This window comes from Plasmodium cynomolgi, chromosome 7 (genome assembly GCF_000321355.1).
Source record: "Plasmodium cynomolgi strain B DNA, chromosome 7, whole genome shotgun sequence".
In the NCBI taxonomy this organism is placed as follows: domain Eukaryota; phylum Apicomplexa; class Aconoidasida; order Haemosporida; family Plasmodiidae; genus Plasmodium; species Plasmodium cynomolgi.
In genome coordinates, this window is record NC_020400.1 from 732932 (window position 1) to 747018 (window position 14087).

At 44.6% G+C, this 14087-nt stretch overlaps 3 protein-coding genes across 3 annotated transcripts; 2 read left to right on the top strand and 1 right to left on the bottom strand.

Annotated features, from left to right (window-relative positions):
- Positions 1 to 1579: 1579 nt before the first annotated feature.
- Positions 1580 to 3656, top strand: PCYB_072610 (DNA helicase; the record flags this gene model as incomplete). The annotated part of the gene is made up of 2 exons (XM_004221658.1): positions 1580 to 2581; positions 2607 to 3656. 2 exons carry the CDS (start codon positions 1580 to 1582, stop codon positions 3654 to 3656), a joined length of 2052 nt encoding a protein of 683 aa, XP_004221706.1.
- Positions 3657 to 6295: 2639 nt separating this feature from the next.
- PCYB_072620 (hypothetical protein) lies at positions 6296 to 8378 on the top strand (the record flags this gene model as incomplete). Its single annotated transcript, XM_004221659.1, has 3 exons — positions 6296 to 7848; positions 8031 to 8139; positions 8295 to 8378. 3 exons carry the CDS (start codon positions 6296 to 6298, stop codon positions 8376 to 8378), a joined length of 1746 nt encoding a protein of 581 aa, XP_004221707.1.
- A 615-nt stretch (positions 8379 to 8993) lies between these two features.
- PCYB_072630 (tRNA-dihydrouridine synthase A) lies at positions 8994 to 10451 on the bottom strand (the record flags this gene model as incomplete). The annotated part of the gene is made up of 1 exon (XM_004221660.1): positions 8994 to 10451. A coding segment is annotated over one exon (1458 nt), but the record flags the coding sequence as incomplete, so codon positions are not given.
- Positions 10452 to 14087: the final 3636 nt, after the last annotated feature.

The window sequence follows — 14087 nt, forward strand, 5'->3', positions numbered from 1 at the left end:
CGAACCCACTTCATCACAAAGGGGTAAGAAATGTACATCACCTTTTGTTTTTTCCTCCTCCTTTTAACCAAGTGGGCAAAAGGTTTAGCAATATACCCATAGGGGGAGACAGCCCGCACAGTTGTAAAAAAAAAAAAAAAAAAAAAAATTCCCAACTGAGCATCTTCCTCCTTTCTGTGTGGTCCCTTATACTGCACGATAACGTTTCACGAAAAAAAGGGGCAACAGTGATGACTCTTATGAAATGCTATCATGGCCAGGATGGCGTCTTTCTCGTTGCGCTTAAAAGGGCTGCCACGATTGCACTTGTACAATCGCTTGGTGTGTATATGGAAAAGGGGCTACATTTTCGGTGGCCACTCCGGACTAGCCACCCTCCGTGAGGTGACATAAAAAGGAACATCAACAGAAGGAAAGCAAAATGGAAAAACAAAATGGTACGCTATAATGCATATTGTATCCTGTACTAAAAGGCCCCCCTCCCCGTGGTGCCCCGGGGCATGGCAACGCCAATGGCAGGCAGGGCAAAAGGGAACTCCACTCTTCGACGTAATTCTTTTTTTTTTCACACATGGAGTTCTCACCACCCAACGGAGGGTTGCACATGTGTTCTTTGAATTTCCTCCTCCCTCTCCCCTCTTTTAGTGTGTGTTTAACAGTGGTGAGGGTAGCCGTCAGTAGTGTGCATGTGCTCACGCACGCGTACGCAACGGGCTGCGGGGCTTTCCACTAGGGGCATACTCAACTGTTTGTTTATGCATGTTGAGCATTCGTGGAAAAACATAAACCGAAAAAAAGTGGAAGCGAAAAAGGAGCAATCAAAGCGGTCAGGAGTTGCCAAAAAAGCGGTCAGGAGTTGCCCAAAAAGCGATCAGGAGTTGCCCAAAAAGCGGTCAGGAGTTGCCAAAAAAGCGGTCGGGAGTTGCCCAAAAAGCGATCAGGAGTTGCCCCCAAAGCGGTCAGGAGTTGCCCAAAAGGCGGTGAGAGGAGTTGCCAAAAAAGCGGTGAGAGGAGTTGCCAACAGAACCATCAAAGTAGTCACCCTAAACCCGAAGAACAGATTGGAGAAAACATTTTCCTTGCTCCCCCTTCCTCTGCATCTAAATTGCTGTGATCCCCATTTCCGGCAACACTTGTGCTACTGGGAGAAGCCGTCTCCATCTTTGTTCCCCGCAGGGATCAGCGGGAAGAGGCGCGTACGAGAGGTACGCACACATGCACGCGCATTTGCGAGCGCATAGCTTCGATTGCTTGTACGTGTACATACACGCGTGTGTGTGCGTTTTATTTTTTTCGCCCGTCCAAGTTAGATGGTTCACGCTAGTGGGCCGTTCGACTGGGGCACAAAAATGCGGATTGCTTGAGCGCCCTTTTGTGGAAAAGGGGTTCGAGGCCGCAGAAGCGTTGCTTCGGCGAATGCTGGCGCGTAGCATTCAGGCGCTGAGCACATTGACGATAATTATATTTCGTTTAGGGGGCCCAGCGAAACGCCACCACAGCGCCGCCAAAAAAGCCGGTTAGCACGCCGCGTTACATCGGGCTACACCGCTTCACGCCGCTTCACACCGCTGCGGACGAGATGGCGGAAGGCGAAGTGAGTGGGTCCCCCCCGCGCGACCTGCTGAACCGGTACAAAAGCAAGTACCGCAAAATAGACATCGACAAGGCGAAGGGCATCCTGCAGGAGCACTTTGGAATTGCAGAGTTCAAAGAAAAACAAGTAGAGTGTCTAAATGCAATTAAAAACTTCAAGCATGTCCTTAACATCATGCCAACAGGAGGAGGTAAATCACTCATCTACCAAGTAACCCCACTACTAATAGAAGGAATCAGCATAGTAATCAGTCCATTAATCTCCCTCATGTATGACCAAACAAAGTCATTAAAGAGAAAAAATATAGTTGCAGAAACGATTAATAGTTCACTCAATAAAAAAGAAAATGAAAAAATTTTGAGTCTTCTCAAAAACTACAATAATTGTGACATCAAGGTTTTATACGTAACCCCCGAGACAGCCACAAGTGAATATTTCATGATTGTCTTGAAACAGCTTTACATTAACGTAAAAATTGCTTTGATATCTATTGATGAGGTTCACTGTATAAGTACCTGGGGTTGTGACTTTAGGAAAAGCTATCGGAATTTGAACAAAGTTTTGAAGGCATGTCCCTACGTGCGTGTGTATACCTGCACGGCCACCGCTACCAAGTGCGTGGAGAAGGACATCATTGTGAACTTAAACTTGGATGGACACCTTGGGGAGGAGGCGGCCAGCAGGAGGGCCCGCGAAAAGGGGCCCGAGCAGGCGAAGCATAACCGGAAGGGGCACGAGGGGGAGGGGCAGCAGGAGCAGCAGAAGCTGGAGGGGGAGGAGCAAAAGGGGGAGGAGGAGCAGCAGCAGCAGGGACAGACTACTTACCAAACGGAGAATCAGACGGGCCTGGCGAGCGATAACCCGATTGATATACCCAGCGACACCCAGAGCGACGCCCCAAGCAGCCGCGACCCAGAGGGGGGCACCTGCAACTCGCTGCGAATCGTGCGCACGTCGTTCAACAGACCCAACCTGAAGTACGTCATTGTGTACAGTGACCTCATCCACACAGAAAAAAAAAAGTATTTTTCACATCATCCAGGAGAAAAGAAATATGGACAAAATAGGTATCATATACTGTTTTAAACGGAACACCTGCGATGAAATTTCCAAGTATTTAAGAGAGCAGGGGTTCCAAGCCCTGAGTTATCATGCCGGATTGACAAACAGCGCAAGGAAGAGAATACAAGAAAAATGGGTCAACGGAAATGCAAAAATTTTAGTGGCCACCATAGCATTTGGCATGGGTATAGACAGAAAGGATGTCTCCTTTATTATTCACTTTAATTTACCCAAGTCGATAGAAAATTATTATCAAGAATCTGGACGTTCTGGTCGAAACGGAAACGTTTCCTTCTGTTACCTGTACTACTCTAAAGAGGATGTAGAGAGACTCTCCTACATCATTCGAAGCAGCTACTCCAACTTGGATATGCAGGACCTCACCATGCAGAAGAAGTACGAAAAGGAGATATACAATCTCGAGTGCGTGCATAATTTGTGTGTCCAGGAGAAGTGCGTGCGTTCGCAAATCCTGGCGCACTTCGGTGAGCTCCCTCCCCCCAGGGGTAGTAGCGGTAGTGGCAACGGCGACGAAGATTACTGCTGCTCGTACTGTTCCGATGTGAAGGGCTCGAGGCACAAAATTGAGAGAGTCATTAAAATGTACGAGGAGGCACATTGGAACATCCAATCCAACTATAACAAAACGAGTGGTAACCACGTGAACTCCTTCAAGAACGTCCTCCACAAAAAGAAGCATAAGCTAAGTGACTACTCCGACTCGGACAAGGAACGTGGGCTAGATCAATATAAACTAACAAACAAAAGGATTAAAGGGTTTGTTCCCTTCCAAAGTGCATCATCCATAATTTCGAAGGACATCCGAGATAAGGGCATCATTGAAGTTATGAAGGAGTTGGAGAGAAGGGAAGAGCTCATGGACAACAAGCTGGAGGAGCGGACCCCCAAAATCGGGAAAATGACGCATTCCATTTCTCAATTCACTAATGTGAAAAAGAAGCCCGTGTTTTCTTCCTTTAAGGTTCCCCGCAAGTTGTGAGCGGGGCGTGCATGCAGAGGTGTGTGCAGAGGTGTATGCAGAGGTGTATGCAGAGGTGCATGCACAGGCGTGTGAACAGGCGTATGAACAGGCGTATGCAGAGGTGTACGCACAGGCGAATCATTACACCCCTACCCGCGCGCGCATGTGTGGCCCCCTGAGAAAATTCCCGCAACACTTTTTGGGCACCACCATGGTCAGCCCCCCGCCGGAACTGTTCACAAACCCGTGTGGTCACGCATACGCACATGTGCGAGTGTGCCAGTATGTCCCCCTACAGGGTCCTCCTACTTCTGCAGGAGAAGCTTCCCGCCCAAACGGTTAAACTGGCGAACAAGAAATATATACACTTTGAGGGTGTACTCTAAAAATACACCTGTAAAATATTTGTTTTAGTAAAAAAAAAAATAAAAATAAGTAATTTCCGCCGCACGGCCATCTCATCGCCTGCACAAAAACGTTGCGCCCTTTGGTGCGGCATCATTTGCCCCTTCATTTTTGTGTACGTTTCCGTTCCCTCTTTGTGTGAAGAAAAGGGGGGTGGGAAAGGGTCACGCGAATGACCAAGTAGGTGCAGGTGGACCAAGTAGGCACAGATGAACCAAGTCCGCACCCTGCACAAGTAACGAGAATATGTGAAGGTGTCCATGCGTCGGTACCCACCCACTGGTATCATCACGGAGGTGCCAACGTGCGCGCACGTTTATTTTTTCCCCCCAAAGCAGTCATCGAACTGCGCGTCTGTAGAGATAAACTTCAAAACGAATCGCCCACGGAGGACGCCCTAAAGGGGTAATGTGTTGCGCCCATATGGGGTGAGGTTGGGAAGTGGTGCAGTTGGAAAGTGGTGAGGTTGGGAAGTGGTGCAGTTGGAAAGTGGTGAGGTTGGGAAGTGGTGAGGTGTGAAAGCGCCATGCTTCTCGACTTGGACCCAATCGCCCCGAACTGTTCACAATTTTTGTCCACCCCTCGACATTGCTCGAACACGATTGGGGCATGTGGCAAGCCCACCATCCCGCAAAAGCTGCATTTGCAAAAAAGGTAAGCAGACCTGGGGGGCCGCCAACAGGCGTTCTTGCAAAGTGGAACACAAATGGGAAGACCGGCAGATGGGCAAATCGGCAAATGGGCAGATTGACAGATGAGTAGATTGGCAGATGGGTGACTCACCAATTCGTAAATTGTCAATTTGCGCGTTTACAAATTGACAAATTAATTTTCCATCGCTCGTTAAAAAAAAAAAAAAAAATCCGCTTCATGTCCGACCAGCCACCTACGCGCGCAATTTTTGCGAAAACAAAAATTTTCGAGACATTTTATCATCTTTTGCGCCCCAGGAAAGAGGAACGAAATGGCAAATTATCAACCGGTGTGAAGACAAGAATTTGGAAAATTAAAAATTCGAAGCATCAATTTTGTTCTGTGGCGAAAATATAAAAAAAAAAAAAAAAAAGTGGCCTCCTTCACCGCCTTTTTTCTCCTCACTCGAGTAGGACATGTTTAAAAAAAAAAAAAAAAAATGTTGGTGTGCACACGAAACCGTCGTTCTGGTTGGCGCGCCCGTCGTTGTAGTCAAAAGGGGAAGATCAGGAGAAGCGGATTGGGAAGAACAGGAGAAGTGAATGGGGAAGAACAGGAGAGGCGGATGGGGAAGAACAGGAGAGGCGGATGGGGAAGAACAGGAGAGGCGGATGGGGAAGAACAGGAGAAGTGAATGGGGAAGAATTCGAGGGCATTTCTTCTGTCAACTTTTCGTTGTCAATCGCGCGTTGCTCCACTTACGCAACAGCCACGTTTGCAACAGCCACGTTTGCAACAGCTTTGGCAACAACTTTTTTTTTAGCCTCCTAGCTTTTAACTTTTTAATTTGAAATTTCATTTTAATTTGAAATTGCATTTTCATTTTAATTTGAAATTGCATTTTCATTTTAATTTTTATTTTAATTTTTATTTTTATTTTCATTTTTCCTTTTTTTTTTTTTTTTTTTTATCCAAATGGCGAGTGGCTGCCCGGCGAACAATTTTTAAAATTCCTCTCCGCGCTGCTCACGTTCTACATTTTCAGAGTTTTCTCCGTTTCTCCGCTTAACCTCTTTGTGGTGGATTTTTATCCACACAGGATGGTTATTTCGTTATATCTGTCCGACCGTGTGCTCTTTTCCAGCCAACTGTGCCTCTTTCCTCATATCGGGAAAAATATTGGCCAATCCTCTGCGGGTGTAAATTATCCTGTCTTTAACCATTTTTTTGTCTCTCTTAAATTTGTTCACTTTAGTGGACCGTTGGGGAGGAACGGCGAGTTCACTGCAACTTGGGAGACACATCTCTCCCTCCAGTGTGGTCAGCGCGAGCGTGTACAGGAGAAAAAGGCTAAGCGGCTGACCAGTTAAGCGGCTGACCAGTTAAGCGGCTGACCAGTTAAGCGGCTGACCAGTTAAGCGGCTGACCAGTTAAGCGGCTGACCAGTTAAGCGGCTGACCTGCTAACCGGCTGACCAGCTAACCGGCTGACCTGCTAACCGGCTGACCAGCTAACCGGCTGATCTGCTAACAGGCTGACCTGCTAACCGGCTGACCTGCTAACCGGCTGACCTGCTAACCGGCTGACCAGCTAAAACACCCCCCCGCCCCCTCGACGAGATGTTTCCCTTCCGCTGGGGAAAGAAAGACAAGCCGGAAAAGGAACTCCTGGAAAACTACAAACTCCAGGGGGACAAAAAGGAGCACATCATTAAATGGGGGCACAAAAAAAACCAGGCAGAAAAGAATGCGAACAAGGAGAAAAGGACCCCCATCAAATTTAAGGCCCCGGAAGGAGGGAAAAATAAGAAAAAGAAGGGCTCCTTTTTTAGCTTCTCGAGATTCAATTTTTTCGGAAAGTCCAAAAGGAAAAGGACTCCCAGGGCGGCACAAAGGAGCCCCAAGGAGGAGCCGCCGCAGAGGAAGGAGGTGAAGGGGCTCATCAAAAAGTTCGAGGCTGCGAAGGGGGAAGCGAAGGGGGCAGAGAAGGAAACCGCGAAAGGAGCAGCGAAGGAGGCAGCGAAGGAAACCGCGAGAGGAACAAGCAATGTGGGGAAAGCCAAAGTGCCTACACAAACGAGCGCCATAAAGGCTGACCCCCAAAGGAGCGGCGTTCACACCGCGCCAATCGTAAATGAAGGGCAGTTTGAAGTCCTAACGGAGGAGGAAAAAAAATCCATCGAGGTGGCTTCCCTGATAGAAGGATCTTCCAATGGTGACAGCTCCGAGACAGATAGGGATGGCAAAGATGACTCAGTCGAGAAGGACGTCCCCGCAAAGGAAAAGTCTGCCTATTTAGTTAAGAAACAAAAGAGTGGCATAAACCTGAGCCAGAATAAAGAACTTTTAATGCAAAAATCGAACCTTTTGGAAGGGAGTTGCCAAATAGACAAGAAAAAAAGTTACCCCCCAAAAAAGAAGAATGATGAGAATGACCTCGTGATTACTCCCAAGGCAAGTACAGACGCAGACCCAGGAAAGGAAGTGCAAACAAAAAAATCGATCCTAAAAAATATCATAAAAATGCCACTCTCTTTTGCATCTAAGAGTTTCAAAAAGGACATTTCAGAGACAAAAAAGGAATCAGTCAAATTGGGGGGAGGGGAAAATCAAAGACGGGAAGGGGAGAACGCAGGGACGAAGAAAGGTGCGCTCAAGTCCAAGGGCACTACTGATTCGATCCACTTGCAAAAAAGCGACCACGATAAGGGTGATGTCTCCCCCTGCGAAGAGATCGACGCCAAATCGGAAGACTCCAACTACAGCGGGAAAATGAACTTTAACAATTTTATTCCCAATTTTAAACTAAACAGTAAAAAAAATGCCACCCTGAGATCGAACAAAAAAAACGCCACTCCGATGATTAGCAGTAAGCTCAAAATGAACAAAAAAAATAGCAACATTGGAAGCAGCTTTGAACAAGCAGATGATCCAGAAAATGCCAAAATGGAGGAATCTACCCTCACACGCCAGGACATACAAGAGAAGAAGAAAAATCTCGTAGGACGAGCTAAACTGATGGAGAAGAATTTACACAGGAGAAAAGAAGCACCACAGGAAGACGGGGCCAATAATATACACCGTAAAATGACAAAGGATATTTTCGAAGGGGAGGGGATTTTCTTCAATCTCTTCCCGCCTCTTCTGCTAACCGAAAATTCCTTCGACATATGGTACGTCATCTCACATGACATATTATGCCAATAACGTTGATTATGTTTTTGGAGTCAGAGCATGGTAGGATGGACACACCCTATCGCCGCCGCTACCTCTGTGCATGCTTTTTTTTTTTCTGCAATCCCCCTTAAAAAAAAAAAGAGAAAAAAAAAACTTTTTTCCTTTTCCCTCACGGCAGCCCAATATCACCTATCGAGGACATCATAGAAGTTATTTATTCAATTTGCAATAACAATAAAGAGGAGGCAATTGCGAAGCTGAAAATGTGCAAGGAGAACAACGAGAAGGTAAGGATGGACACAAAAAATCACGGGAGACACAACGAATAGTTTTTTTCTGCGCATCTCCATGGGAACTTCGCAACGGGTGGGCATCCACGCACATGCGTACAAACCGATCGTTACACATATATACTCCTCTGCCGCTTTTCCCCCTTGCGCAGTGTTCCAACGTGCTAAAGATAACCTTGGATAAGCTAAATGGGACAGAGGATTCCGTGCTCTCTAATTTGACCAAGAACATGTAAGGCATAATTGGGGAAAAAAAGCTAACCGCTGATTAGTCAAGCACCCAGTAGCAACCCCTCAATTCGTGCACACTATATGGAAAGAACTGCTTGCACCAAACGGTTGCCGTTCCCCATGTTGTACGTCATTCCAAATAAATGGCAAATATTTTTCCCATACTCTGTAGGTCCTTACAACGAGATTACTTGATCGAAGTGAATGAAGTTATGAGGGCAGTTAGAGAGGATTAAGGGATGGTGTGAACATGGCATAAATACGCACATAAAATTGGAGCGCACGTGAGAGGGCGTACTCTCCTCCCCATACCAGGTGGGGCTCGGTCGGGTCGACAAATGAGACAGAACGGAGTCAACGGAAAAAAAAAAAAAAGAAGAAGCCTAGATGAGCTGCGTGCGCCACGTTCGCCGAGTAAGCCGAACTAAGCTACGCTACGCCAAAAGTACGCTCAATTTTCAGTTAGCACAAATTAGAGATCCGCCTGCCTGACTTCCAAACGTGCAGGGAGTGCCCAGTGATGTAGTCTGATATAAATACGAAGTGTTAAAACAAAATACAGTGCCGCATTTGCGTGGGCGCCTAACTTGGCCTCTTACTCGTGCGCGTCTCCAACTGTCCTAATAATTTTTGATGTACTCCTGCTGCAACTTGTAGTCAGCCAGGGGTAGGTCGAGGCAGCCGGGGGCCACGGCGTCCACGTCCATCATGGCCTTCTCCAAAATGCCTGAACATGGCAAGGTGGAGGCATAACTCCTGATGTACATATCCAGTTTGTTCCTAAAAATTCGATGGCCAGGCATGCCCTTAAGGATGCCCAAAATTGGCTTTAACAGTTCAAACGCGCTTGATAAGCTACACAGGGAGGAGTTTTCCTCCAAATAAGATTTGTATGCATCTAACACAGTTCTTCTGCTGAACGCCGTGTGGGGGGGCTTCTCATTGTAGACCAGCTGATCCGTTTGGGACAAAACGGTGGTGTTTTCCATGCAGGCTCGTCCAAGCATAACCCCATTGAGAGGATTCACATGATAGTTTTGCACTTGCACATAGGTTTTTTCGCTATCAAATTTGTCTTTCCTAGGTAGGTAGCCATTTAGCAAAGCCACAGCTTCCTCCACCGTTTTGACCCCCCCATTTAGGGTAAATTTCAAATAGGGATATAACTGACAGAGGGTGTACACCTTGTGGTACTCCAATGGGGGTACAGACCTATTCTGCTTCGGGTCCAATCCTTTCAACCAGGCTTTTCTTGCGTGTACAATAAAATGAGTGCATCCTACTGAGGAAACACATTCAACAAAGGATCTCAGAAAGGGGAAAGAATCACAATCATCAACCCCTGTCCTAATTTTTACAGACACAGGAATGTGAACTTTTCTTTTAATTTCGTATACTATACTTCGTACAAGCTCCGGTTTTTTCATCAAGTATGCTCCAAAGGCTCCCTTGTTAGCTACCTTGGTACTTGGACAGCCTACATTCAAATTTATTTCATCGTAACCCGCTTGTTCCACTAGCACGGCTGCTTCCGCGAGGGATGTGGCATCAGATCCACCCAACTGGCAAACGACTGGGTGCTCATTGGAGTTAAAACCTAGGTGTTCTTCTAAATTGTCCAGATTGTACAGCAAAGTATTGTCCACAATCATTTCTGTCCACAATTGGGCCCTTCTTGTGATGGTCCTTACTAACGCCCGGAAATGTCTATTGGTGACATTTATCATGGGGGCAACTTGTATAAATGGAATATTTTCACATTTTTTTTTTTCAAAAATTTCGCTAACACAGGTGGATATATCTTCTAATTTGAACTCTTGGTCACCGCACAGGTGTATGCCCTCCTCCACGTTCCTTTCTGTTGCTACTGACATGCTGGTCATAGTTCTCCTGTTTTGTTTTAATAACTTCTGGTGACGACGAATGGACTTCTTGCTAAAGCAGTAAACGTTCCTCTTAGCTTTTCCACCATGCCATAATTTTTCCTTCCCACGTTTATGTAAATTCGCCCTGTTGTGGTCACCATCTAGGTAGTATGTCCCAACGACAGGATGGCTCTTTTGCGTGTTCAGCTTTGGCTGCCCATGGTTGGGGGGGCGCGCGAGGTATAGGCAAGCGGTGAGGCCTCTGAGGGGCGCAACTCGCATTTAGCCTTCAGCGGGGGGCTACCGCGGCGGTAGCAGCGACCCGGGCGTCAAAAGAACGAAAAAAATGGGCGAAAAAATGGGCAGCCGGATAGATAGGTAGCCAGATAGATAAGTAGCCGAATAGGTGACCCGATAGCCAACAAGATAAGCGATCAAACTGGCAACAAAATTGGAAACAAAATTGGCTACAAACTTGGCTACAAAATTGGCAACAAAAATGCCAACCAAATTAGCAATCAAATGGGCGACCAAGCGCAGAACCAAGTCGGCAAAAGCAAGCGGGCAAAAAGTGCCATTTCGCGCAAATCACCTGCTCTTCATTTTTGCTTCAATTACTTCGTCAATTTTTTTCTTTTTTTTTTTTTTCCTATTTTGGCTAGTTCAGAATATTTACGGAAAAAATAATGAACAAGAAAGAAAAAAAAAAAAAAAAAAAAAAATAAGCTATTTTAAGCTACGTAGTAAAATGTTCCTCCCGGGGGAATAAAAGGAGACTGTTTTAAAAGGAACGACCATTGTGTTTTTTTTCTTTCCCATTTAATGGAGTAGTTTCTACACAAAGGGGAGATATAGATTTTTTTCTTTTGTATGGACTTAAGGTACGCAAAAGGTTGCCTCTTTTTTTATTATATGTGTCAAACATATCGGTTGTGCCATTTTGTGGGTGCTCCTTTTCCCCGTTTCTATGTCATCTCATATGGCATTCGAACCATCGTTGTGAAAGATACCTTTTGAGGTGAACGTGCAGATTAAGAAGTTGAGTACCCGTCCGCTTACACCTCATAATTCATGTCATAAACCCTCGCAGTGCATACATTGTATGCATATACATATGCGTTAATCTTCGACGTTGCGGGTCTTGCCCTTTGCTTACCCCCCTTGGATGAGCCATAAATAGGGACATGTTTGCACACTCTCGCAGAATTGTTCTGCATTCCGCACAAACCTCTTGAGCGCGCATATGCCACCGCTCATCGTTGGGATGTGCCTTTTGCAAAGGGGAAAATTCGTTCCAGGAACTAATGCATGTGAGTACGTTTGGGTGGTAGAGCCCACTTGTTTGAGCGCTTCAATGGGAAGACCCCTTCCGCAAGTATTCATACCTCCCCAACCGAGTATCTAAGCTGTGCGAATTAATCTGACCCTGTTAGGGGGGACGTTCAAAAGGGCGAAAAACAAAATACATAACGCGGTGTGAAGCGCTCGATGGGGCAAATTCCAACGATGGGCCAAAAGGGAACTCCAAAATTGGATTATAATAAGTGAGTATACATAAAAGAACGAAGCAGGCACGGTGGCTCCCCAAAGTTTTACCATACAAATTATTTGCACAATACACGTTCTCTTGACGTATAAAATTTCTGTACCTTTTGTAAACAAACCTGGTAAGCACATCACAGAGCGTTATGTCGCTACTACGATCACTCATGCATTTGTCATGAGCCTTAATTGTTCTTGGGGTGGCATTTAAACACATACCGCGTGTGCGCAAGAAATGTAAAATCAACGTTTTAAAATGTTCACACCGTGCGGTTATCATTTGTACATATGGCAGTTTTTAAAAGGCAAGTTATTAAGTTTTTTTTTTTTTTTTTATTCACTGAATCTACCTACGTGTGGTGTGCTTATACATCATCTCAAATAGGTGCAATGAGAGGCAAATGCGAGTGTTGTGACGACTTGAAACATTCTTTTTTTTATACCTTTATTTTAATATGGAACTCCCTTTCACATTAAAGAGATGTGCTTCACATGAAGAGTAAATTGAATAAGAATAACAGTTGGCACATTTTTTAAGCTGTTCCTCATCAATATCTTTTTTTTGCCAATTCGAAAAGGAGAAAAAAAAAGGAAAAAAAAAAAAAAAACGAAAAACAAATAGCATTCTTCGATTCTTCGATCTTGTTTTTTTTTTTTTTTTAAACTCTTGGTGGTACTTAAAAAGTGAATCTCAAGGTGCGCGACGACGGCGTTCAAATGAATGGCCTTCTTCCTTTTCGCGCTTTCTCCTGTGCGTTAATTCTGTGAGTTGAATATTTTTCTGCTTCGTCCGACCAAGTATACAAAAATGATGAGCACACTTGGGGGCACATAAGCAAGCCTACTTATGCAAAGGTTATACCTATATGTATATATGTAGAATAATATATATACCTGGTTCGTATTAAAATTTTGGCCTCAGAACAGCTTCGAAAAATAAAAAGGAGCGCTAGGACGGACACTCTTTTCTGCATTTTAAGCGTTCAAGATTTATTTGACAAGAAATAGCTTTTTCGGCTGAGTAATTTTTTTGATGAAAGAAAAATGTGACATTAACTTAAACTTTAACTTTATTTTATTACCTTTTTTGTTTTTTTTTTTAACCTTCAAATGACCAACTGTTATGCCTTTTTTCTTTAATTTATTGCGTTCATCTTTTTTTCGTTCAGCTGTAATGCGCTCGTACGTACGTAAATGTATATAAGCATATATACATTTATTTACATACTTGCGAACTCTTTTTTGTGCGTGTTTTTTTTTTTTACCTTTTCGAACATACTATTTTATACCCTCATTGATACAAACGATAGCCGAGAAAGGTCAGTCGCTTGTAAACATATAGGGTGTATAAGTCATGCTGCGGTTTTGACGCGCATTTATATGTCGTAGCATGAATCAAGTAAGTTAACGTTTTTTTTTTTTTTTTTTTTTAAAACGCCTATAAAAAAAGTTTGGTGTTTCTTTCTCAACTTAAGAAGAAAGAAGGAAAGACCCCATCCCCCATGCAGGAAATGCGCGGAAGCAATTTTCTTGTGTTCCAGCGTTTATAAAAAGCATGAGTCAGTTCTTTTCATTCTGTTTGCATATTTAGTTTGGATATTCCTCTTGCATATTCCCTGTTGGCAATCCCGCTTGCCATATAGCTTGCGCTCCCGCTTGTGTTCATTTTTTTTAAACGCGGAGGACCCCCAACCATCGCAGCACACCTGTGTTCCTCTCCCGCGGTTTCGACGCAGGGGAAAAATGCGCGTTGTTTTTGTTTACCAGTCCAGCGAGCTACTTTTTCGTGCGGGATTAATCCCAAGGGAAGAAAAACAAATACAAGCGTGAGCGCGAAGTTAAGGGCCAAGCCGTGAATAAAAAAAAAAAAAAAAAGGAGCCTACCTGTACATGCATGCATACGGCAGAGGGACCACGTGTACATATGCACATACACATGTACGTACGTAAGTGCTTGCGTGAGATTTACTCGCTGTTATACACTATTCCGCGAAGCACAAACGCGCAGACCACTGATAATAGTCTTATTTGTTTTTTTTTTGCGAACCCCCGCAAAAAAAATAAAATTTCCACATAGTAGCTGTGTATTAACAAATAGACGTTAACAAAAAAAAATGCTGTGTAACCGCTGCAAGGAAGCAATGATCTGTTTGGCTATATAGCTTTTTTTTTTTTTTTTTTTTTTTTAAACATGGAGGAAGAGGGGGCATGAAGTTCCGATCGATCGAACAATTAGCTCTGCGTAGCATGTTTTTGCCTCCCCCATTTTGGAGTAATTTTTTCCAAATGTTTGCAAAAAAAAAANAA